Genomic DNA, 26,420 nt, shown 5'->3' on the forward strand with positions numbered 1-26,420 from the left:
AATAATAAACACATTTCATATTACAAAAAAAAATATTGCAAAACAACCATGGAAAAATTTAATATAAAAATAATTATATAAAATTAATATAAAAAAAATAATCAAATAAGCTAAAAAAAATAATCAAATTACAAACATAACTTTCAAAATTCATAAAACTTGATTAAGAGTAAAAATATGGCATAAACAAATTTTTATACAAAAATAAGAGAAACTAAACCCATAAAAGTGAAATTAAAACAAAAAAAGCCATAGATTAAATTTTCTTGAAAAAAAAAGCCATATTTTTGCACAACCTATTAAAATTGTCATATAATATGTAATTTTCACATTAGATATTATTATTATTAATTAATTAAAGAAAAAAAAGAAGAAGACGATGCCGAAAGAAAAAAAAAAAAAGCAGCAGCAAATGCGGTCCAAATCCAAGAATCTGTTTTTTTATTTGTTTTCTTTCATTTATTAGTTTTCTTCTCTCTTGAAACGAGCTAAGATTCCTCTCTCTCTTTCCCTTACTACAGATACCAATGATGACTCACTGAGTTACTGAGTTACCGAGTTGCTTCACTACTTTTCGTCTTCATCTTCTTCGACTTGATCCTCTCCTCATGTTCTAGCATTACGATCCTCCGAAAACCTCCAAGGAAGGGTTTGCATCTGCACTCTGCATCACAACCATGGCATTTTGGTGGCCTCTGCTCGTTCTGGCTTTCGCTTACGCTGTTTGTAGGTTTCTGTTGATGCTTATTCCTCCCAATGTCCCATCCATTGAGGTCGACGCTTCTGATGGTACACTTTTCGCTCTCTATATGTATACATTCATATAGGTACAGTATGTATGAGCTTATTTATGATTATATTCGTTGTAAGAGTGATGCTTTACTGTGGTTGATTCAATGCAGTCATGGATGACCGAAATCAGATCCAGGAGAACAGTTTCATATATGTGAGTTATTCGATGCTTCGATTCTATTGGAGTTTTTTTTTAATCAGTCTTGATTTGGTTTCTCTATGCTCGACCATTTCTCATTTTTGGATTTTACACTCTTGAGCACAAATTGATTGTGAAATCTTTGAAATTTCCACTTACTGAGAAAGAATTTGATTGCTGTTTTTGTATGATCTGTGCGAATATTGAGAGGCGAATTGGCTTGGTTTTCTTTGATTGATCTGAGTTAGATTGGCTATAGAATGACGTTTTTTATGTTTCCGTTTTAGTCCGTTTCTACTACCGTTAGCTGTCTCAATCTAGCACAGTAATCAATTTAATTTGGAAGCTCCTTTGTTTCAGAAATGAAAATATTCCTGAAGGATACTGATAAATTGAGACTTATTTCAATCTTAGTTATGTTGCTGGTTATCGAAATTGAAGCTTAAATGAGGTTGTTATTGCAGTGCTTTAGTTGAATGAAACTTTTGTTTCTCTGTATGATGCTTTCTATCTTCATGCAGATACCTCCAAGGGGAAGGGCCCAGCAGTCAGATACGAAAGTTCAATGCTATGAACCTGCAACAATGAAGTACTTGGGGTATTTCCCTGCATTAACACCTGATGAGGTTGGTGAAAATGTTGTGTGCATTTTGTGACTTGGATTAATTGCTGAACTTGTTCTGCTAATTGATTTTTATCTTATTCTATTGTCTGTTGGATTACACAGTTGATATGATATAAATATGTCACTATATTTATATATGTATGCATTTATTTAGTATCTAATACCCAAAATTACTTTATAGCTAATTAATTGTTTATTTTGATTTTGACTGGAAAAAGTGATACGGGAAATGAGATCATTATATGATCTTAAAATTACCATGTAATTTTAATTCTCAGGTAAGGGACCGGGTAGCACAGGCAAGGAAAGCTCAGAAAATATGGGAAAAGAGTGGCTTTAAGCAGAGACGCCAGTTTCTCCGTATACTTTTGAAGTATATAATTGAACACCAAGAGCTTATATGCGAGTAAGTTTGGATACTGGATACAGAAGAAATTCCTTTAAAAGTATTATTTTTCTTGTTCTTGTTCTTGTTCTTCCTCGCTCTTTTTTCTCTAATTGGAGCTAGAAGATGGAAGTAAAGATTATGGTGTATACTTATTTGTTTGTAATTTTCTAGAATTTCTTCACGTGATACTGGAAAGACAATGATTGATGCCTCTTTAGGAGAAATAATGACAACTTGTGAGAAGATCACTTGGCTTCTCTCAGAGGGTGAGCGGTGGCTGAAGCCTGAATACAGGTATTTTCTCCATTAGAAGCCAGTATTTTATACTTATTATCATGCTACTTTTTTTTTTTTGGTCTTATCAGGGTTGTCTCAGGAATCAGTTCCAATAATATTCAATTATGTTAGTGACTACTTTTGCTTGATGCTAACCCTATCAATGATATATCTTGGAGACAAAGTACCTTTCAGCACTTAGTGAGCCCCCTCCAGGCCATTTAAAGATCTTTTATTGTACTCAGCAAAACAATTGATAGTTTGGACCATTTTCTGGGCTCTGTTTGGTTTTATATTATCTGAAACTCTACGTAAGTACAGTATATGTTGTTTCTCCCTGATTGCAGATCTTCTGGAAGAGCCATGCTTCACAAGAGATCCAGAGTAGAATTTCACCCACTTGGTGTTATCGGTGCTATTGTTTCATGGAACTACCCTTTCCATAACATTTTTAATCCGATGTTAGCAGCCGTCTTTTCTGGAAATAGTATTGTGATTAAGGTGCTTGCTTATTGTTATGTAAATGTGTATTTCTTTTTATGTATATATTGTAGCTTTAATTGAAATTTACAATGCCACACCTGTCTAGTTCTTGTATTGCCTTGTGTATCTTGCCATTGGGACATGTAGTTGCTCCTGTCTCCTTTTATTGCTGTGGATAACAAGGTCATTAGACACATATTGTGAATTTTTTTTTTATAACTTCAACTTAGAAATCCTTCTTGCTTAAGTACCTTTTTTCTTGAGTGGTATTGAGTTTTGACCTTTGATTTGACAGAGATACTGTCGTACTTGTAGGTTTCAGAACATGCAAGTTGGTCTGGATGTTTCTACTTTAGAATAATCCAATCAGCCCTTGCTGCTGTAGGAGCTCCAGAAAATTTGGTTGAAATCATCACTGGGTATTATTTCGAAATATTTTCCTTGATATTGTTTGGTCCTTGACGTTGTTTGTTACATTACTAACAAACATTTCTTGTCAGGTTTGGTGAAACAGGAGAAGCATTGGTGTCTTCGGTTGACAAAATTATTTTTGTGGGGTCACCTGGTGTGGGTAAGATGGTAAGATCTTCTAATTTCTAATTTTATCTCTTGCTTTTTCTGAATTTCCATGGTTCTAGATGTTAGCGTACTCTTTTTAACTTGCTAGCTCCCACCTGAGCATATTAGTTAAATTTGTGTCCTAAAAAGGACAGCATTCTTATTTAGGTATTTTTTTTAGTCTTCATCCATTTGTAAAGCCCTATTACCATAACCATTACTGAAGATGTGCCTCTAGGCTGAAGACTAAATGATGTCTTGTATGTTTCATTTTTGTGTATATTGCTTTCATTTCAAACTAGTATCTTTTTTCAGTTGATACTTGTTTTTGAAGTTGTGAACTAGGCTTTCCAGTCTAATAATGCTACCTATTTATTGTCATTTGGCTTTCTATGCAGATAATGAGAAATGCTTCTGAGACACTTATACCAGTTACACTTGAACTTGGCGGAAAAGATTCGTTTATTGTATGCGAAGATGCAGATGTGGATCATGTATGGATACTTTCGTACCAGACTAATGTTTTGTGATGTAGTCAATTGGGTCAAAGGTGTAGTGAGTATATTCTTCAATTTTTTCACTTCTAATAGTAGATTTCTGCGTTCAATCCAGGTTGCACAAATTGCTGTTAGGGGTGTTCTTCAATCAAGTGGACAGAATTGTGCTGGAGCAGAGAGATTTTATGTTCATAAGGACATTTTTTCTTCCTTTGTTACTCAAGTAGCCAAGATTGTAAAATCTGTTGCAGCTGTAAGTAGTTCCCTCTGACACTTCTGTAGATGAATCTTATTGTTGGCTGTAAACTTTATTTTAATATTTTAGGTTTAGCTGAAGGCTAGCGATTGTGTGCATAAGATACATGGACTAGTATTTCATGTTCAGTAATATTAATTTGAAAAATAAAAACAATAACTTTATTCAACTTTGAATTAGGATAATTTCTTGCTATATATATTTTTTTGTCTTGTGAGGAATAAGACTGGCTTTGTTTTTTAGCCTGTATTCATTGCAACATGGATAGAGTAGAAATGAATCTGGTTTGTGTCTTTATAGCAGAGTATACCTTTTAATTTAATGTCCTTAGTCAAGAAGAGCAGAAACATTCATGATTGCTGAAATAAAAGATGACATTAACTTCCAGTATAGGAGTGGTGTGCACCTAAGCATTTTCACTCTTTAAACCCATGATCTGTCTTATGTTCCAGGGCCCGCCTCTTGCTGGAAGGTATGATATGGGAGCAATATGTTTGCAAGAGCATTCCGAAAGGCTTCAAAACCTTGTAATTGATGCCTTAGAGAAAGGTGCAGAAATTGTTGCTCGTGGAAGCTTTGGCCATATTGGTGAGGGTGCAGTGGATCAGTTTTTCCCTCCTACTGTACTAGCGAATGTAAATCACTCAATGAAGTTGATGCAAGAAGAGGTACTGCGAATGCTTTTCTTTTGTTTAAATTATAAATTTCACGAGTGTTTTTCATTTTTATTAATGACCACTATCACTATCATGACACAAGTATTTTCTTTGAATACCTCCTGACTTCTTAGCTGATGGTTTTACTCTCTGTTTGGTTCCATTTTAAGGCTGTTTCTATAGTAATATTAATATATATGATGAAAATAAAAAATGATAACTATTGATGGTAAAAGAATATAACTAAATATTAAATGTATCTTACATCTACTTACATGGAGCAATGTTTTCGAATTTTGCAGGCATTTGGACCAATCATGCCAATAATGAAATTTAGCACCGATGAAGAGGCTGTCAAGCTTGCTAATGACTCAAAATATGGTCTTGGCTGTGCTGTTTTCTCTGGCAGCCAGCGACGTGCCAGAGAGATATCATCCCAGATACGCTGCGGAGTAGTTGCAATTAATGATTTTGCATCAACTTACATGTGCCAGGTAGTTTCTATTTCCATGGAATTTACTACATTAATCTTGTTTTTGGTAGGGGTAATCGACGGCTTTTTTTTTATTTGAAACCAATTTAGTCTTTTCTATTGATGGTGTTTGTTTAAATGCATTCTTAAATGAACTAAAAATATTTAATGTTTTTCTAGTCCTTGCCGTTTGGTGGTGTGAAAGACAGTGGATTTGGAAGATTTGCTGGTGTAGAAGGATTGCGCGCTTGCTGTCTTGTGAAAGCAGTTGCCGAGGATAGATTCTGGCCGTACATCAAAACGAAGATACCTAAGCCTATACAGGTCAGATTTGAAAACTACTAAACATTCCAATCCCACAACTCTTCTAAGTTTTCAGCTCAGAGAGAAACTCATTACATTGTTCTTTTTTCTTTCCAACTACAGTATCCAATTGCAGAGAATGCTTTCGAGTTTCAAGAGTCACTTGTCGAAGCACTTTATGGCATGAACATATGGGACCGACTGAGAGCATTGATGAATGTTCTAAAGATCATTTCAGAGCAACAAAACTCCCCTAATAATAACAACAGCAACAGCAGTAGCAGTAGCAGGAGAAAAAATGACTAAGCAAGCAAGATGTCCAAAAGCAATACCTTGGCCACTCTTGTCATCTAGCAGCTCCACCCATATTTGAGCACATTTGGGATTTTTGACTTCTGATAGATCTCATATCATAATGTATGTTGAGGTTGAGAAATCACCCACCCCCATGATCATCCTAATGTGATTTTCTTTTGTTTTGCTTCTATGTCTGTTTTGGTAAATTTTCAGTTGGTATAAATGGTCCCTTCAATTTCATGTTCTATTTTCATAGGAAACGATTCCTTCAAACGCCACAAATCCAAATTGACAGGAAAACACAAAATTAGCTTCGTCATAAATTAAATAATTGTTCTCTCACTCTTTGATACATAAAATGCGTTTTATTCAATAGATAGTACATATGGATGAGATGTTTCATCTTCTAAATTCGTTATATACCTTAAAAAAAACATATTTAGCAATGCTGTAAACTATGAGATGCTGGTGTTAATAATTAGTTGATTCTTTTTAAAAAAAATTATTTTTATTGACCAGCTTTTCTCATGCTCCTAGCAATTTTAGCTGCTCATCTGATTTTACATCTCTATTGGCTAAATAAGAGTTTCTTTTTTTAATCTCTCTCATTATTCTTGATTTTTTTTAACTAAAAATAAAAGGAAAATTTTCTGTAGAGATACTACATTTTTTTAGAATTAAGTACTAATTAATATTTTTTATTTGCCACAAAAATATTAAATCTTTGCTAATAATAGTTTTTAAGTACCAAATTTAAAAAAATAATTTTTTGTTATAAATTAAAATAATTTTATACACTGAAAAATACTAAAGATTTAGTATTATTGTTGTAAAGAAACAAACAAATTGGTACTTAACAGTAATTATGCGATATTTTTGTTGCAGTCAAAATTTAATATTATTGCCGTAAATGTTCCAAAATAAGATAAATAAATGTATACCAAAGTATTACCAACTGACTTCACATGATAATTTTTTTTTCGGCTATAAGAATATGGCCATATGGCATTATATAATGGCAAAACCAGTTTAAAATCAAACTTTACTTTACGTGTTAATTAAATTTAAATATACTTTGATAATTTGAGAAACCCAATTTCCAATTTAAAATATTTCGTCTGGTTCAATCACAGTGGTCTATTTTACCATAAATTAAGCGAATAATGTGAGATGGGGTCCACCTTATTTTGAAATTATGGGTCCAATCCAATCCAAACCAAATCCAACTGTGAACCGTCTTAGACTGTAGAACGAATGAATGTTGAAACTGAAGAAAAAGAAAGAAACAACAATAATTTTTATTATTAACAAATATTAAATACCAAACCAAACCAAACCAAAAAAAACATAAACATAAATCAACCCAACCAGACATCTCCATCACCATCTGGTCCATCTCCATATGCAACACCAAAAACTCCCTCCGATCCAACGGTCTTAACTGCATCGATTCAATCACTTCAAACTCTTCTTCAATTAACGGTTAGACTTTCTTACTCTCTTTCCCAATTTCATATTTTATAAAACAAAATTAATCTTTTCTCTGTTCAGTTTTGTTTTCATGATTCAAACCTCGTTCTTCTGCTTCAATCTCTAGGGTTTATAAGGTTTTGCATCGATTTGAAATTGAGATTAAGGTTTTACGATTCGATTTAGATGTAGAGAGAAGGGTGGTTTTTGTTTGAATATGGTTTTACCATATTTATATATCCATGTACGTATACATATTTACTAGAATGAATTGATTTTGCAGGTAGTTGAAGTTTGAAGCTCATCATGGCTAGGATAAAACCTCAGGCTTTATTACTTCAGAGCAAAAAGAAGAAGGGCCCAACTCGAATCAGCGTCACTACCATAATTTTGTGCAATTTGTTAGTTGTATTGATTGTTTTGTGCTTATTTGGCTCATACCGCCACTGGTCTAGAAGGTTAAAAATTATTTAAATTATGATATTAGGTATTTCCATTTATGCAAAAATTGTTTTTCTTGTTCGTAAACTTTTGTTTTTCAATTTTGTAGGACATTGGACCAAGGCGGGGCTGGATTGCCAAATTTGGAGGTAAATATTTTCAATCTTATTTTGGTAAAGAGTTAGTCCTTTAGAGGTGTTTAGAGCTTGATACCTTTTTTGGTGTAGGACAATGATGCCTTTTCTTCTTCTAAGAAGTATGAGAGTGATAGCTTTTCAGAGCCAAAGAAGTATGATCTACCTGGTTTTGCTGTAAGTCTCTCAATCTGCTATTTTTTTTTACCGTTTACCTGCTTTCGAATTGTATTGAGTGACAGAATAGCTTTACCATTTCTGATGCTAGAAAAGATTACCGGGTTTACCTTTTTTGGCTGTCTATCTAGTTTATTAAAGGTTTAAACTTTTATCTATATCTACTTTGTCTTTGTTATGTTGCATGAAAGTGTGAATTATACTTGCTAGTTCCTACATAATAGTTATGTATGTGTCGTGGACTTGTGGCAGATTAGATGGCTATCTAAACTCTTTGGTGATGCCTAGGTTAATGGAAATATCCTTGCTTGTTTTAACAAATTTGACATAACAACGGGATAAACTGTATGAAAGAAATTTTCACTAAAGTACTATAACTAATTTTGTTGAATGGGAATTATAATTTAGGGTGCAATTCTATAAAAATAAGCTTCCTTTACTGCTGGAAACTTTGGTTTTGACACCTTTCTGCCCTTTTGCTGAGTAATTGTTAATCGGGATGGAGCTGGTCTCAATGTAAAATATTACGATCTGTTTTTTGAATGCATTGTTCGTAGTTGGTTGTATTTGGTGATTTAATTTGGTTTGGAAATCAACCAGTTAGTGGTCTGTTAACATTTGAGACTATGTTCTCATCCCTTCTGCCTTTTCAATAGATGATAAAGACGCCAAAAGGTCATATAACAGTGGAACTCTTCAAGGACGGTTCTCCAGAAATCGTTGATAGATTCCTTGACTTGTGGTGAGTATCTCCTATTGTTTTTTGTAAGCTTGTATCTGTGGTCTGTATGCGTAATTTTGTGTCTTCTCATTCTTCAAAAACATTTTTAAAAATAGTGCGATCTGGTGATAGAAAGGAAGAATGGAGAGATAGAAACTATTCCACTGATGTTCTGACCAAAATCTAATGATGATTAGACTATTAAAGACAATTAAGGGAGTTTTAAGTTCAAAAAATTAAATCAGGAAACATATATTATTGATTTATTTAACCCTCTTTTTCTTTTCCATTTGTGGGTATGGGTAAGGGCGATATGCTTTTAGGACGATATTTGTTGAAGGCATTTTGTTCGCCATATGCTTATCTTTCAGTTAGTTAATGAGACCGGTGGTCCAAATATTGATATGTCTTACTCCATTCTTTGTGATAGTTGTCTTGTGTTATACTTTGGAAGAATATTTAATCAACTGGTTTTTCAGTCAAAAAGGATTCTTTAAAGGGATGGCATTTAGTCATGTGATAAAAAACTACGTGATTCATGGAGGAAACTCCCAAGGGATTGGAATAGCTGAAGAGTGGATATCAAGGGGGAAGGCGCACAGTGAACTTACTACAAGGTTCTCTTCCTTGAAACTTCTTTTACATTGGAAGATATTAAGCCCCTTTTGATAATCCTTTGATAACTTATGGTTAATAATTAATACACAGCCCAAAGCATGAAGCATTTATGCTTGGAACTTCAAAGCATAAGCATGATAGCAAGGGATTTGAGCTTTTTATCACAACTGCACCAATACCAGATTTAAACGATAAGATACTTGTGTTTGGACGGGTCATCAAGGGTGAGGATGTGGTCCAGGTATGTAATTGTGGATGTTATATATTTTCTATGTTGGCCGCCGGCATTATAGGATTGCGTCTAAGGTATAACAAAATTTTCTACTGCTATCCCAGGAAATCGAAGAGGTGGATACTGACGAGCATTATCAGCCTAAATCTAATGTAGGAATCATTGATGTCACTCTGAAACGTGAAATCTAAGGGCTGAACTGAGCTAGTGTAAAGTTTTCCCTGTGTGCCAAAGTGCCGCTCTGTTGTTTCTTGTGTCACAATGCATCTTTTTACATCTTCTCCTCCTTATTTTCTCTTCATTTTTTCTAATTTTACTGCTAATTTGTTTTGTATTTCCCAGTGGGGGCAATTGGGTAGGAGAGAGTTTGAGTAGGCTTGATGTTTATGTTTAGTTAAAAGGTTCCACATCTTGGTTTTTGATTTAATATAACATTGGGTTAAATTTCACTTGATCTTTTACTGTGGCCATACTTTTTTATTCCCTTGTAATCTTTTGATGCTTTGCAGAGTAATGAATTCTTCACTGTTATATTAGAAACTTTAGAAATTTGAGGAGACATAAGAAAGGGAAGGTTTCAACTATACATAACAATGGGTTTAATGAAATTTCTTTAAAGTACATGCATACTTATCAAAGTCCTATAATTGACCTTAAATGATGCAGAAGCTTCGGTTGGGTGTCTTCTTGCTGCTGTCATCACGTACAAAAATTCTCTTGCTTTGATTATTACGCGTGATGACATGAAATCATGGTACATTATGGACACTTTTGGCAATGAATATGAGAATATATTCTTGTATATATCTTTGTACTCAAACTCAACATTGGGATTCACATGGTATGTTTTGTTGTTTAATGTTCCTAGTATATCTTGATTTCTTCATCTTGATACAAATTCTAGGAGCCTCTCTAGAATACTTATGCTCGCTACATAAATTAAAACTAACGGAAACTTATGATTATAAAATGCATCCAATAAAAGTTTCATTTAAAAAAAAAATAGAAAAGAAATATATGTATTTTAAAATAGTTTTAGCATGCCAAAATCAACAAGTAATGTGATCGAGACTTCAAAGCATAGGAAGGACGTGCAAGGTTGGATTTTTTTTTACTACAAAGAGACTTTCACTTATAGTTTATTATTATTTAATTTAATATTATTTATTAGATATGAATTGAATATTATAGTGAATTTAACAATAGAAAATTTTTAAATTTAAAAGAAAATGTAAGTGTAAAGTATAAAGTAATAAAATATATGATACTTTAATACACATCTAAATTCTTGCTAGTCCAATTAATTCTAATAAAGTGCTTGCAACTAAGATGCGTACAATGAATGTGCTTGATACAATTCAAACACCAACAAATGTTATGTTCAAGCACACAAACATAGTCCTTTAAAGATGTAGAATTAAGAAATTAATCCCCAATTAATTCTAGAATAAGAAGATCTCGACAAGCAATAATTTAGCCATAAAGCCATATTGATTAACTCCACTAGAATAAAAAACTAATTAGACATTTTTTTTTATAGAATATTCTAGTTTCATTTTATTTCAAATTAGAATAAATATAAATAATGATAATAATAAAATAGAAAAATATCTCATTCTTTATAAGAAAGTAGGTTAAGATCTTAATCATTATAATTAAGTAGTTGAGCATTAAGTGGTTAGCATTTTAAGACCAAATTATTACAATCATGTATTCTTCACCATCATAATCTAAACACACATATGAGCCATTTTCGTTCAACAAGAAATCAATCACTGACGAAATTTAAATCCACATTTGTAAAAAAAGTAGGGGGAGAAAAAAGAAAATGGAAAATTGTTATTAAATAAAATAAGAAAATTTTACTAAAAAAAAAAGAAAAGACTACAAAAATGAACATCTTATTATTATGTAGGGATTGTAGGAGAATGTTTTATGTACGGATAAAGTATCTTATATTTATAAAGTTGACCAATGAAATACTTCCACGTCAGCAGAATAATATCTGAGAAGGGTACAATAGTAAAAACACATTCCTATCTTCATCTTCTTCCTCGTCTATCTCATTTGAAACAGTTCAACTCAGCTCCATTAACACACACAACCATGCAGCTTCTTCCTTCTTCTTCTTCAAACCCTAATTTCATTCACTTTTTCACTTCTCAAAACCCTATCAACCTCTCCAATTCCACTCTCCACCATCTCCCGCATTGCTCTTCCAGAGATTCCACCACTGTTGTTTTCACCGAGGAGAAGGCTTCGAAGAGGCAGTCTGAATCATCTACGGACAGATGTATGGTGGTTCGCCGGCCGGAATTGGCTGTCCCGGCCCGAGACGAGGACGAAAACGGGTTGAAATTGACGGCAATGATTAACGCGGGAACTCCGAAGTTCGCTAAGAAGATGAGAGTTGAATCCGGGTCATCCTCCCAAGCTTTGTATAAGGCTAAGGTTTTGATCAGGAGTAATAGATTTGCAGAAGCTGAGGAGATTCTTCAAAAGGTTTGATCTTTTGCTATGTCATTGGTCTGTACATTAAGTAGTTTTTGGAGTTTGATTATGATTGAGAATGAGAAAACAGTGTATATGCTATTGGCCAGAAGATGGGCGAGCTTATGTGGTTTTGGGGAAGACTTTAAGCAAACAATCAAAGACTGTGGAAGCTCGACTTGTTTATGAGAAAGGTTGCCAAGCTACTCATGGAGAGAATCCCTTTATCTGGCGGGTTAGTTTAAACATATCTTCATTTTCAAAATCATGTCAAGATGAATATTAGTATGTCTACCTTCATTGATATAAGTATGTCTATCTACTATTATTGATCAAAATGATAACTGTATGACATGTTAGTTTGTTCTCAAATTGTGGGTTCAATTCAGACAAACATAACCAGTCTTGACATGTTTGAGCTATTGTTCGTGTTACATTTTTTTCTTTGGCTCAATTTTGACAATGATATGATCATCTCCAACAGTGCTGGGCTGTTCTGGAGAAAACGATGGGAAATATAAGGAGAGCAAGAGAATTGTTTGAGGCTGCCACGGTTGCTGACAAGAGACACATTGCTGCCTGGCATGGTTGGGCAGTTCTTGAGCTGAAACAAGGGAATATTAGGAAAGCAAGAAGCATTCTCGCTAAAGCTCTCAAATTTTGTGGAGGGAATGAGTATGTATACCAGACGCTTGCATTGCTGGAAGCTAAATCAAATCGTTTTGAGCAGGCTCGATATCTGTTCGGGCAGGCCACCAAGTGTAATCCCAGAAGCTGTGGCAGTTGGCTGGTAAGTCTTGGTTTTTCTTCGTGCATTCTTCTCTTAGCCAAAGTAACTTTTTGAGTGAATCTTAATGATTGTTGTTTTCCAATGCTTCTGAGACAGGCGTGGGCACAAATGGAGAGACAACAGAAAAATAACCCGGCTGCTAGACTACTCTTTGAGGTGACTATTTCCTTTCTCCAAATAATAGCATTCCATTACATCCCTTTCATTTTAGCAGAATTTGAAGCTAGTAAACAGTTTGAGGACCATGTTTTTACTTTGATATGGAATGCTATTATTAAATTAAATTGTTTCTTTCTTTCTTAACGTAGAAAGCGATTCAGTCAAGCCCCAAGAACAGGTTTGCATGGCATGTTTGGGGAGTTTTTGAAGCCAATGTTGGAAATGTTGATAAGGGAAGAAAGCTTTTAAAGATAGGTCATGAACTTAATCCAAGGGATCCTGTTCTACTTCAGTCTCTTGCTTTATTGGAATATAAACACTCAACTGCAAATTTTGCTCGAGTGTTGTTCAGAAGAGCATCTGAAATAGATCCAAGTCACCAACCAGTATGGATGGTAAGGTTGTCATATTGCAGACCTATTAATTAAATATATCATAACAATTGAATTAGGAAGAAACTGTATCACTGAGAAGATATGATATTTTTTAGGCATGGGGGTGGATGGAATGGAAAGAAGGAAACATTGCCACAGCAAGGGAATTATACCAAAAGGCGCTGTCAATTAACTCGACCAGCGATACTGCTGCTCGATGCCTACAGGTACCTACCATAACATCAAGTGAAACTCTTACATCCAATCTCATTGACATATAGGTATAGATGATCAGTATGAATCTATGTTCTCATTGCCTATTTACTCTTTATTGTAGGCTTGGGGAGTCCTAGAACAAAGAATTGGCAACCTTTCTGCAGCTCGTATATTATTTAGATCCTCTCTAAATATAAATTCTCAGAGTTTCATCACATGGATGACATGGGCAGCATTTGAGGAGGAGGATCAAGAAAATTTTGTTCGAGCTGAGGAAATTCGTAACCTCTATTTCCAGCAAGTGAGCAACCACAATTAATTATTCTATGTTTATGCCAAAGACCCAGCAAGCAATTGACACTAACAGTTTAAAGAAGATATTGTTGAAGTTAGACCAGAACCAATGTAGCACACCCCAAGAGTCCTTGAGAAGAATGGCTGTGATTACATGGACGAGGAGGAAAGTGACAGTGGTTTCAATTAGGATATGCTTTTAGACCCTAGCAAGCTGGACTTTCTGCTGGAAACAAAAAGGATTTCTTTAGCAAAAACATCAAAGAGGAAGATTATGAAAGCTTTGACCCTATTGATCCTGAACCCCAGCAAATTGAAACCGTTGTAAGTCTGAATGTATTATTATCCTTATAATATGTAAAAGCATAACAGTAGCCATATAAAGGAACTTAATTAGTCTAGTAATGCAACTTTACAAACTTATTTAAGTCCAAAGAAATATTCTTCATAATGTCATTTGCCACTTAAGCCAAAATCTTCACCAACATAAATTTTCTTAACTCATATGGCTTAATGATTTGATCAGATAGAATACCGGGTCTCTAATTCTTTTTGGCTTAAATTTAAACTTATTATAATAAAGATACAAAAATGATTTTTAAAAAAAAAAATATATATATTTTTTATTTAATGAAAATTAAAAGCTGTTGTCCATGAAGCTGAGACCAGGAGCCGCCAATGAATGAATGCACAAGGGGTAAATTTCCTTGTACTATTTTCGGCAAAAAAGAGAGAAAAAACAAAAGGGTGAAGATGTGATAGAAAAAGCATTGAATATTTGACTTGACCTGATAAATAAATAAAGAAATAGATTCAATATTGACTAAACTGGCTTTGTTGCAGGGCCAGAGAGACATTTTTGTTGTGGTGAATACTGTAGTGGTCGGCATAAGAAGGAAGCAGTGTACCAGCAGCTGCTGCTGCATTAGTATAAATATATATATATTATGTATATGCATGCGCGCTGCTGGGCACTGTCATATGTTGCTACAAATTCGGTTTAATCACGTCTCAATACTCTTGTCTTGTCTTTCTTCATCATCATGTGTTGTTTTTTTTTTATCTTTATTACTCTCTTTTTAAAATTTTTGGTGTAATTTTTTTTGTATGAAAGTAGTTATTTAGAGTATTTTTAAAATTTTTAAAATATTATAAATAATTTATAATATAAAAAATAAAGATCAAATAATTTGTTGTACGCGTAATTGTTTTTTTTATATGAGTGAAAAATAATATGTTTGAACTTTATTTTCAGCACTGTAAATTATTCGAAATTTTTTAAAAATTTGCAGCATACTTTAAATAACTATAATGCACACGGTCATTAAAAAAAATTCCCGAAAATGATTACCGAGTAAAAAATACCAAGGAAGTGTGCTGATGTGTTCCTTTTTGGTGAACCAGATAATCCTCTATTATTATTATACACCCAGTTTTGATACTATCTTGTAATCATACTAAATCATAAAATGTTATTTTGTTCAATTTAGTTAAATATTAGATAATTTTTTTATATTATAAAATTTATTCAAATTTATCATACATTTGATTTTTGCTATTTTCTTTTTAAAATGTCTCTTTTGAAATTATTTTATTATAATCGATATTTAATTTATTTATTGTATTTTTTATTTTTATTACTAAAAGTAAATAATAAGGAAAATGTTTTCATACGAGATTTTAAAAAAAAATATTAATTGTAATAAGGATAGAATAAAATTATAATATTAAAAAATAACTAAAATTAAGTAAATAGTTAATTTTGATAGATTTTGTGAATCAAAATGCATATATAATCCCTAATCATGCACATTTTTTTAATGTTATGTTTTTCCATGTATTCTTGTTGTTTTAACTTTTAACATCATTCTCTAGCAACAAACTAAACAAATTAGCCAAAGAAAAAAAAAGATAGTAATTTTATATTCACTTTGGGTAAAACAGAACCATCATTGTGATCACAGAGAATATAATTGGATCCCACCGTTGTACCACATTAAGGATGCTAATAATTAAAGACTTTTTATGACTGTCATAGACTTGTGTGGTCATAAAGCAAATATATATTGATAATCAATAATATCTATATTATTTATTTATTTATTTAGTGTATTATTTTATAATTAATGATATGTCTAGGGATGCACATTTTCTTTATTGGACGAGGCCTCGTAGATCTGTCTCTAATGGGGCGGGAAATCCCCATCTAAATGGGGAACGAGACGGAAACGAGGATAATTTTCAATCATCAAATGTTAAATGGGGCATTGGCGGGAATGGTACTTCCCATCCCGATGGAGCCTCATTTAAATTTTTATCAATTTTTGTAATATTTTTTTATGTATTTTTATATTATTCTCTTTGGGTTATTGTAGGATATTAGTAATTTTTTAAAAATTTTAAATTTTATTTGGGGATAATATTTAGTATTTTAAATCATAAATATTATGTGATATTTTAATTTATACATAATTCATCATTTTTATTCTAAAATATTAATTTAAAATTTATTTTTTTAAATAAATAAGTTCCCTGTGAGGATTCTCCGACAGGAAATAAACAGGGATTAGGCGGGGACGGGGAGCACTCCCCGCCAATTTCCGCATCGTGTACACCACTAGCCATATTGCATTACGTACATTTTACAATTATATTAATAAGCTCTTCAATAAGTACTTTTTTGGATTCTCAAATTAAATATTACATTAATTAACCATTAATTAAAATATAAATATGTATAGACATTCCAATAAACTAAGAAAATCCCATGTATGACATGTCTCTGCAAGCACTTAAATTGCATCACATGGCTCTCTCTCTCTCTCTTTCTATAAAAGCTAGCTCAGAACCCTATTAGATTGCTATAAATTGCACACCATTAAATGAATTGCAGCCATTTTTAGCTTTGGAGAGAGTGGTTTATACGGTTGCTTAGGACAACAAAATAATATAATGTTGTGTAAATACATTCATCATCATGTTCATGCCTCAGAAACACTTTGGCAATAAGAAGAAGATAATAACTTAAAGTTGGTGCCCGGTTGTACTGGTGTGGTGGTGGGTGCTTCTCTTTATGTCTATTTAAGCTTGGGTTTTCGTTTTCGGTGCTCCTTTAAAGGACATTAATAACAGACCAAAGAGATAGGTGTTGGGGTATCTTTTATTCTGTCTTGGACATTGTTCCCTTCTCCTAGTCTATGAAATGAAAGAAACTTCAAAAGTTTTGAGAGGGCTTTCAAACTTTCAGTACTATCACACGTGTGAAACCACCTACACCTACACCTAAGAGACTGATGAGGTGGACATATATATATATATGCGTGTGTGTAAGCATGCATGCATGCATGTATGAGAATGAGATTGATGAGTAGATATAGACTCTAGACTATTAGGCTTGGGCAAAAATAGAAGTTTTTTTGTTCATGTATACTTGTAGAGAAAAGATAGGTTTCTTCTAGGAGGACTGATACGCTGGTATGCTAATGCTAAGTCTACAAGTTTTTTCTTTTATTGGATAAGTTGAGTTCTAATAAGGTCTTTTGTTCTGACCAATGGGGTAGTAGTGGTGTTAATACCTTTCTTATTGCAGCTTAGAACTCGCCGGCTTTGTCCTCTCTCTCTCGTGATCCTGCTCTGCAGCAGGGTTCTACCTTGGGCCTTGAGAAGCGTAGCCATATATATATACATAAATATATTTATGTAAAAAGAGAGAGAGATGGGAAATTGAGTTTAGAATATTAATTTAAGATGAAAGAATGAGGTGAAGTTGACCTGTTGAGCGTGTGGAGTAGAATATGAAGGGTATGCTTTTTTGACCAACATCTTATTCCAATTTCAAGAATACAGCTAAAGGGTAAATAAGTTTGTACATACATTTTTCTTCCATTTTCATGTATGTATATATATATATATGTTTTGTGTGAACAGTGAAAAGGAGAAAAGATAGATAAATTACCAATTTACCCATTTGTATGTAGTGTCATGGAAAGAAAAGCTTTTGACATTGGGTATTGAATGCCAACTGTTTGGTTTTTGTAAATTTTTACAAGTAAGAACAAAAACAGTGAAACAGGATAAAAAAGAAGACTGTCAAGAATGATACTTTGCTAGCTGATGTGTGAGTGTGGTCCTTAAACTTCTTTGAACTGCCTTATTTTGTACTTACTTAGTCTTGTGGAGGGAACATTAACCATTCTTGTATAAAACAATCAGTTGGGAGTTCACCCAACCCTACAAAAACCCTCGTCTAGTTTTATTTCTGCTTCACTTTTTAACTTTTTTTTCTTTTTTGTTACGACCAAGTAACTAGGAAAGAGCCAAACAAGGTACATAAGAAACCAAACCCCCTTGCCTCACAATTTCACCTTCTAACTTGACCAAAAGAAAAATCCCATCATGAGCTATTCTCTTCTGTGCTTTTTCTACTTGATTGTGCATATGATTATATTTTGCAATCATGGGATACATTCTGGCAGTATGATGACATTTGTAGAAGGTTTCTTTTCCAACCTTTCGTTTTCACTTCACTATACTTCATTCTCTCATAGTCCTAATTTCATGTCTTGTTTTCTTTCTTCCTTGTCTTCTTTTACAGAAAGTTCTTTGCATTCATTTCTTGATGATAACAACCAGACAACAACAAAGGAATTTGAGCAGGCCCACTCAAACCATAGAAAGCTTTTGGTACATGGTAAACACTTCATGACAAGTTTTTTTTTTGTGTGGCTATTTTCATAATTATATATATGTGTGTGTGTGTTTTAAGTTCCTGTTCTAAGTTCTTGTTCAATGATCTTAATCAGGTAGTTGTACAAGCAGAGACATCAGCATATCTCAGAGCAGAGAATCAACACCTGGGATCCCAGAATTCATAGTACAAATAGTCAACACCTGTGTTTGTGGATGTGCTCCTTCAAATATTCATCTCCATTGTGGTTGGTTTGCCTCAGCAAGAATAATTAGCCCAATGATCTTCAAGAGGCTCTCCTATGATGACTGCTTAGTTAATGGAGGAAAGCCTTTGAAAAACAGCCAGATTATCAGATTCACTTACTCAAACTCTTTCATGTACCCTCTTTCATTAAGGTCTGCCAAGCTTTGCTGAGCCCCCCTCCACTAGCGCAAATTCAAGAGATGAGTGAATGAAATGGCAAAAGTTGCACCACGTTATGTCCACCAAATGTCCAAAGTTTTGAGAATCATTCACATCTTCTTCCTTTACCAATGGTATATTATATTTTCATCCACCCATCTTCTGTGATATGTTGTAAATTTTCTCATTGACTTTTGACTAGGAATTGCTATAGGTCAAAGATATAAAATACTATAATGGTGTGGCTGTATGTAAATGTCTCTGAAACTCTGGGCTTCCTCTTGTTACCTTCTTTTTTAAGAGAGAGAGAGAGTTCCATTTTCTTCATTTTGTCTTAAGTTAGAAAATGTGGGGACTTTTTGAAATGGAATAATGGTGAACAAAATTGACAGTAACATTAGATTTGGAAGGAAAAAATGACAAAATTTTGCAAGCAAGGAAAAAGCTGCATTATGTTCCAAGTGTGATTTTGAATCAATTTAGTGCCAAACTTTGTTAAAGGGACAAAAGCATGAACCAGAATTGTCATGATATGACCTTGCACATGCAAAATTTAGATTACTTGGAATCCTAAGAATCCCACCATATCCTTCTTTTGAGGTTGGTTGTTTGGTGATTTTGATAGTGTCATCCTTTGTATGCCTTACATTTTGAGAAGAAGGATTCGCAACTTCAATAACATCTTTTCATTTTTTTTTCTTTTATTTATCAACACCATTTATTTTCTGCCATGATAAAAAGGAGTGATAAGAAGAAAAGAAATATATGCAAGAGTTTCTGATTTTCCTCTTCTTTGTTTCAATGAGAATACATTGAAAAAGGCATCATATTTTACAACCACCTATACAAAAGTCCCTATAAACAGAAATTTAAAAAAAAAAAAAAACTAACAAAATTGAAGTATTATCTTCCTTTTGGATTCACAAGCTGTGAAAAAACTGGAACAGTGTGTAAATCATTAGTTATCTGGGTAGCTGGCCTCTCCTCCCCCTCAATGTTTATTATGGAAGAATGCAAAGCATTATCACTATTACTCACATTCCTTTCTGCAAAAGCTCTTGCAGCCTCAGGATTTTCATTCAGTTGAAGTGCATACTCAAGGTTCCATAGAACATCACCCATTGAAGGACGATCCACTCCATGATCACTCAAACACTTCTCCGCTGTCTCAGCAAACTTTTTGAAACACTCAATGTTAACCGATCCCTTAAGATTTGGATCGATAATTTCTTCTAAAGTTCCTCTCTTTTGGCAGTATAAGACCCAATCTGCAAGATTGACTTGTTCCTTTGGCAAACTATCATCAAGAGCTGGCCTAGCACATAACACTTCAAACAGAACAACACCAAAGGAGTAAACATCTGATTTTTCTGTCAATTTTTGTCTGCGAAAGTATTCGGGGTCCAAATATCCAAAGCTGCCCTTCACCATTGTACTAATATGAGTTTGATTGATACTAGGACCTTGTTTTGATAACCCAAAATCAGAAACTTTTGCTTCCCAATTCTCATCCAACAAAATGTTTGTAGTCTTCACATCTCTATGAATGATGGTGTAATTCACTCCAGTGTGGAGGTAATGCAATCCTTTTGCTGCTCCAATGCAAATCTCCAACCTCTTCTGCCAAGGTAATGGAGGGTTTGAGCTCTTAAATAAGTGTTCCCTTAGAGTCCCATTAGACATGTAATCATACACAAGAATCATCTCACCTGCTTCTGCACAGAAACCAATCAAGGAGACTAAATGCTTGTGCCTCAGCTTTGAGAGCAATTCAATTTCAGTTTGGAACTCTATGAATCCTTGTGTTGAAGATGGATTTGATCTTTTTATTGCAACTTTGATCACTCCATCCATAGTTCCTTTGTACACTTTTCCAAATCCTCCAACCCCAACAACTTGTGACTCATCAAAATTCTTTGAACCTTGCCTAATCTCGGCCAGAGAAAAATGTCTGCAAAGACTTGCAAGATTCGAAAGAGGGCTGCTATTAGTACTTCGATTAGTGAAAGTTGATGCATATGAACTTCCATAGATTGGCAGCCAATTAGCAGGCCCAGAATCCATTCCTTTTTGTTTTCTTCTCCTATGTTGGTACACAAGAAAGCAGACAGATGCAACTACAGCGAAACCAGCAGCACCACCAGCAACACCACCAGCAATGCCACCAATTGCTTCATAACGTAATCCCAATGGAAGAGAATTGTCCACCTCTACCTCATCCTCTTGGCGCATCTCCGAAGGGACAGGATTAGGCCCTGCCAAGTTCCCATGTGTGTCATTTACCTTGAAAATCTCTAAGCCATTAAGAAATGCATCTAAATATTCGGGTTTAGATGACACAGTTGGATGCAGGGCAACCCATAATTTTGCCTCACCATTGCTGCTGTCATTCACATAAATAGCAAAATCTTTGTACAATGGAACTCCTCTTGATCCAGCCAAAGCAATCACATCCACAGAAGGTTGGGCTGTTTGGTTGTTGAGAAATATATCAAACACTCTCTCATTGATCTTTGTGAGCTCAATCTCACAGAAATGGAACCTAACAACATAGGTGAAATATGCATCAACTTCAAAAATCCAAGTGAGATTGTAGTTCTGATTGGTGTTTGAACTAGTTCCCATTGATCTAGCTGATCTATACACACTCCTTGGAGCAATGTACTCTGGCATATGAGGAGGATAATCAATGCTAAGGTTCTTACCAGCTTCTGAGGTTATTCCATAGGCTGTTCCGAACATGTAAGGAGAATCATCATACCATGTACGGCTAAGACCTGAGTCACTAGTTGTTGGAATGTACTGTCCACCAACATTCAGCCTAAACATAGTTTGAACCAAAGAAGATCGAACATCGATTGTTTGGCCAACGAGTCCAACCAAGTTTGCAGGCTCAAATATGTCTGGCATGGGAATTACCTCAATTCCATTGACAAAAGCAAATGAGCCATTTTGCTGTGGAAAGGGCTTGAAGCTGATAGAGAGATTACCATTTAGGACAGGAAGAAAAGAGAATTCTTTGATTATATAGGCTTGTGTAAGAGCTTCAGCTGTAATGGAGGCACTGAAATTGTTGAGGAGAGTAAACCCGTTTGCAATGACAGAGAAATATGAATCACTTGGATTGAGATCATCGTAATAAGATGGATAAAAATGGAGCCTGATCCAGATACGTTTCTTTGGCTGAACAATGAAGTTATATGTGGATTCAGAGGTGAAAATTCTAGCTGTCATGTAAGGCACTTGAGAAGGCAAAGAAGGGTCTTGGTGCATTGCGGTAGCATTTATAGAAACACCTGATGGCGTTATCACTTTTGTATCCGGTATCCATTTTCTACCATTAGTATCCGTGCTTTCGATCTGAGCTCCACACGAAAGGACATAAGATTCAGACACCGTCGATTCTGATTCCAAGTTTTTGCTTATAACAAATTCCAAAGATAAGAACAAAACAACACAATATATGATATTGGTATTGGAGTTCATATCTAAAGGGAAAACTCCCTTTTGAGACAATTTAGGAAAGAAATAACAGAGGAAATCAGAACAGAATTCCGAAACAGAGGAAAACAGAGAAAAAGGAAAACAAATTAGGAAAATGTTTCCTCTTTACTAAAAAACTGAACATTGGAAATGGATTTTCCATCCAAGGGTTGAGCTAGGGGTATTGAATCCAATTGGGATTATCTGAAACACAATCCAGAATAACAAGGGATAATCGTATATTGGGGTTCACATCTAAAGAAAAAAAGCAGAGGAAAACAGAGAAGAAAAGGAAGGAAAATGTTTTTGTATACTCAAAGATATTGGACTTTTCCATGAAGAATTCAACTAAGGATATTGGCTCCATTTGAATTGTCTGAAACAGAAGCCAGGATTACAGAGGATGAAGATAGCATTTCTCTCTTTTTTTTTTTTTTAAATTATTATTATATTATTTTTTTGTTGGCTGTGTTAATATGAGGAATCTGAGTTTATCAATGTTTGTTGTTTAAGAGGATCTAAAGGACATTAGGATACGAGGTAGTTAGAGAGTAACGGTATGGCAGAGACTCAAATATCCCTATTTGCATTGACTTGCCTTTTTTATTTAGATTTATTTTTAAAATAAATATGGGAGTGGATATAGATAGGTAGTACTACCATCCATTGGCGTTTCTTTAGGTGTGTAGCTTTTAAGGCACGGGGACTCCTCCAAGGGTTTTGTGAGACCATCAAAGGTTTATCTACTTACATATATGCACTAAAACTTCTGTTTAAGAATTCTCTATATAAGAATACCTTCCATTTTATTATAAAAAAATTTAGTCTCAACGTGGCATGATATAAATAAGAATAACCTCTAAAATGTAATTAGTTATATGTTTTTAAGTTACGCATTAATAAAGTATATCTATATATAATAATAATTATATATACAGTCAAATATATATGGAAGATTTCTCAACGGTTATTAATATGGATGTTTACCATAAATCATTAAACAAATTTTTAATAAAGAATTATTATAATGATAATGAAAATAAATAAATAAAATATATAAAATCAATAATTTCGAATTTTTTTTAGATTAATTAGGCAATAAACATTAGTTGAAAAGATAATGGTCACATTAATTATTCCTATTAATTCCAAAATAATTTTTTTTCTTATAGAATAGATAAAATCCAAGAATCAAGAAGGAATGGACAATAAATATTAAATAAGATTTTTTTTATTCTTTAATTAATATATATATATATATTTATATATATATATGTTATCCTCATGTCATCAAGTAACCCATCAAAAAGTTTGAAAAAGTCAAAATTTATTTTTATAAATATTAATTACTAATTATAAATATAGATTATTGATCTTAATCCAATAATTAATACTAAAGTAATAATTCATGGGTAATAACCATTAAGAGTGTCATCATATATATTATGTCATTTATTTGTACACAAATGAGAAAATCAATGATTTATTCTACATTTGAATTATTTAAGTTACATTTAAATATGTAATAGTTATTAGGGAGTTTAATTGCTATTGTTGTTAAAGTTGATACTTTTTGGTATTTGGAAATTTTTTATACCAATACCTCTATTCAGTTATAACCTCTCAATTAGAATAAAATTAGTTTGTTCTCAAAATTATTCTTATATAGAGGTTTTACTATATATATATATACTAATTAATAGGTATGTGGCACGTACCCATTAACTAAAGAAAATATTAAAAATATATAAGTACTTTATACACAAAAATGAAGAAATAACATTATATATGTAGAATTGTTGATATAATTTTAAAAAGCAAGAGAGTAATTTTAGTGTTATATACATTTTCAAAGATTATTTGAGACAAAAATAGACATATTTAGTACTGTAGTTTCAAACTACTGTTGAAGGTCTGAAGACTATTGTGAGTTATATATAATCCAAAAACTATTTTACACAGAAACAATACATAAAATCAAAAAACAAATATATACAAGTGCCAAAGTAGCAAGCTAGACAATGAATTGTTAACTTCGCTGTATGAAGTTCTTGAAATACTATCCAGAGAAAAGTAGCTAATGCATTAAAAAACTCATTATGCTCTTCAGAAGAACATTGATTTTGTTTCTTCTTTATCAGTTGTTTTGATTTCTGCTTGATTAACTTATTTTGTTTCCTCTGTTGATATTGGTAGGGATGCAGTCACAATATACTTGCACATGTGATTTATTACTAACAATATATTTTATTGTTCTCAAATATATGCAATACTTTGTGTTGGTTGATACATGATTTATTTCGTGTAAAAGGTTTGTTGTTTCCTGCATTCTAAGAATTACATGGTGTAAAATGCTTTTATATTAATAAAAGAATATAATTGAAGATAATGATCAATATGTGATACCTGGATGTCTTTTATATTAATAAAAGAATATAAGTGAAGGTATGGTTAGTATGTGATACCTGAATGGTATAATTCATTAACGTGTTTGCAGAACAAGACAAGAAGATTTCAACATTTTTACCAAAAATAATAGCTTCTAAAGTTACTGTTTGATCACGAAGTTCAACCATAATTCGAGCCCTAAAAATATAAAAATCATTTAGAATAATATGTAGGACTAATATTTATAGTATTTGAAAATAAATTATGTAATTGATTGAAGAAGTATTTAAGTAAAGATAATGAACCTTGGTCCTTTTTCAAGCAAATATTACAAATGAAAGGTTGATTTGCATCGGCACCTGTGAATTTTTTACATTTATTACAAATTATGTACCATAGTGTTTGATTTGGCCTTATGATTGTAACTCATGCTGTAACCCAATATGCTCTTTTCTGAAATGTTTTTGACATGTATTAGTATAATATGTTGTATTTATGTATATCAAAAGTAATAAATATAAGAGAAAAATTAACTCTATTGGTGTAATAATATCTATTGTTGTCATAGATTTAGTGGAGGCTCAGTGATAATAGATGATGATTGTATATGTGACTTTTGATTGATAAAGTCTTCGAGATAGGCCTCATTTTTATTGCACCTAAAACAAGTGTAAAAATAATTATTTTTTATTAAATATATTGACAAATAAAATAATAAGTACAATAATATTGAAATTATAAAATTAGTAGTATATATTTTACCAATCACGCAAAATATGCACCTTGGGTACATTAGGGTTAATCACAAGGGAAGTACCTATTTTTATTGATAATGATATTTATGATATTATAATAAATATTTCATAAGATTAATATTTATTATATTCAATAATGTAATATCATAGTATAATAAATTTAACAAATACATTTTAGTGATATAAGAGCAATAAATAAAAATAATATGCAATACTTATTTCTTCAATAAAACTTTAAAATTAGATTTTTAGTTTGTAATGCAACAATTATGTAGGAATAACTATGAGAATAGAAAAAATGTGTCTTCAATAAACATACAGCCTGAGAGAAATTTTTTTTTTTTCTATTTTCAAATATATTAATTCAATTTCTACTATGCTAAGATGCAATTTTTAATTTCTATTAAGCTAAGATGTAATTTTTAAAGTAAACAGATATTGTGCTATTATATATGTGTCAACTAAAAAATAAACATTTAAAATGACAATAAGTTAATGTGAAAATCACTGACCATTAAAGGATGTAACTTTCAAACGCATTGTAAGAATGATAGGTTTGGTGCTGCTTATATCTTCAATTGCAGCACAGTCAACTGTGGCAAACTGATCTCAACATGTTAGTAATATTGGCTTCTCCCTGATGGTGAATAATTACTAGTTATTTGTAGAATTAAATGAAGGAAATATTTATATTAGTAATATAATTGTAATTCTCTTACTCTTGATTAAGAAGTATTATTTCTTGTAAATTGTTCCTGATGTATACTTGTTTTTTGAGATTGGGGATTATTGCAATTGCCAGAACATCAAGAGCAAAAGAAATTAAAAATAATTAATTGTTGTT

General features: G+C 32.8%; 5 protein-coding genes across 7 annotated transcripts; 4 read left to right on the forward strand and 1 right to left on the reverse strand.

Annotated features, from left to right (window-relative positions):
• The first annotated feature begins 433 nt into the window (after positions 1-433).
• Positions 434-6,084, forward strand: LOC133819534 (aldehyde dehydrogenase 22A1). Its single transcript, XM_062252804.1, has 14 exons — positions 434-789; positions 903-946; positions 1,453-1,557; positions 1,835-1,962; positions 2,116-2,238; positions 2,568-2,721; positions 3,019-3,122; positions 3,204-3,282; positions 3,660-3,755; positions 3,874-4,011; positions 4,467-4,682; positions 4,973-5,164; positions 5,323-5,466; positions 5,569-6,084. The coding sequence occupies exons 1-14, from the start codon at positions 678-680 to the stop codon at positions 5,749-5,751; spliced, it is 1,818 nt and encodes a 605-aa protein (XP_062108788.1). The 5' UTR covers positions 434-677; the 3' UTR covers positions 5,752-6,084.
• A 979-nt stretch (positions 6,085-7,063) lies between these two features.
• Positions 7,064-9,989, forward strand: LOC133819536 (peptidyl-prolyl cis-trans isomerase CYP21-4). 2 transcript variants are annotated; one of them, XM_062252807.1, is made up of 8 exons: positions 7,064-7,224; positions 7,496-7,670; positions 7,763-7,802; positions 7,881-7,964; positions 8,621-8,706; positions 9,165-9,302; positions 9,394-9,544; positions 9,640-9,989. In XM_062252807.1, the coding sequence occupies exons 2-8, from the start codon at positions 7,519-7,521 to the stop codon at positions 9,724-9,726; spliced, it is 738 nt and encodes a 245-aa protein (XP_062108791.1). In that variant the 5' UTR covers positions 7,064-7,224; positions 7,496-7,518; the 3' UTR covers positions 9,727-9,989. The 2 variants fall into 2 exon arrangements, with proteins under 2 accessions (XP_062108791.1, XP_062108792.1); XM_062252808.1 differs by lacking the exon at positions 7,064-7,224 and adding an exon at positions 7,231-7,349.
• A 1,128-nt stretch (positions 9,990-11,117) lies between these two features.
• Positions 11,118-14,931, forward strand: LOC133819535 (protein high chlorophyll fluorescent 107-like). 2 transcript variants are annotated; one of them, XR_009886380.1, is made up of 8 exons: positions 11,118-12,037; positions 12,117-12,260; positions 12,510-12,815; positions 12,912-12,971; positions 13,124-13,369; positions 13,465-13,575; positions 13,686-14,182; positions 14,702-14,931. XR_009886380.1 is itself a non-coding variant. In XM_062252806.1 (7 exons), the coding sequence occupies exons 1-7, from the start codon at positions 11,510-11,512 to the stop codon at positions 13,881-13,883; spliced, it is 1,593 nt and encodes a 530-aa protein (XP_062108790.1). In that variant the 5' UTR covers positions 11,118-11,509; the 3' UTR covers positions 13,884-14,259. The 2 variants fall into 2 exon arrangements, 1 of the variants encoding a protein (XP_062108790.1); XM_062252806.1 differs by lacking the exon at positions 14,702-14,931 and having other exon boundaries at positions 13,686-14,259.
• A 3,099-nt stretch (positions 14,932-18,030) lies between these two features.
• On the forward strand, positions 18,031-19,339 carry LOC133816735 (protein TAPETUM DETERMINANT 1-like). The gene is made up of 3 exons (XM_062249070.1): positions 18,031-18,353; positions 18,453-18,548; positions 18,661-19,339. The coding sequence occupies exons 1-3, from the start codon at positions 18,254-18,256 to the stop codon at positions 18,960-18,962; spliced, it is 498 nt and encodes a 165-aa protein (XP_062105054.1). The 5' UTR covers positions 18,031-18,253; the 3' UTR covers positions 18,963-19,339.
• Positions 19,340-19,793: 454 nt separating this feature from the next.
• LOC133816737 (receptor-like protein kinase ANXUR1) lies at positions 19,794-22,436 on the reverse strand. The gene has a single exon (XM_062249071.1). The coding sequence runs from the start codon at positions 22,434-22,436 to the stop codon at positions 19,854-19,856; it is 2,583 nt and encodes an 860-aa protein (XP_062105055.1). The 3' UTR covers positions 19,794-19,853.
• Between the last annotated feature and the right edge of the window lie 3,984 nt (positions 22,437-26,420).

Source organism: Humulus lupulus, chromosome 2 (assembly GCF_963169125.1).
Source record: "Humulus lupulus chromosome 2, drHumLupu1.1, whole genome shotgun sequence".
In the NCBI taxonomy this organism is placed as follows: domain Eukaryota; kingdom Viridiplantae; phylum Streptophyta; class Magnoliopsida; order Rosales; family Cannabaceae; genus Humulus; species Humulus lupulus.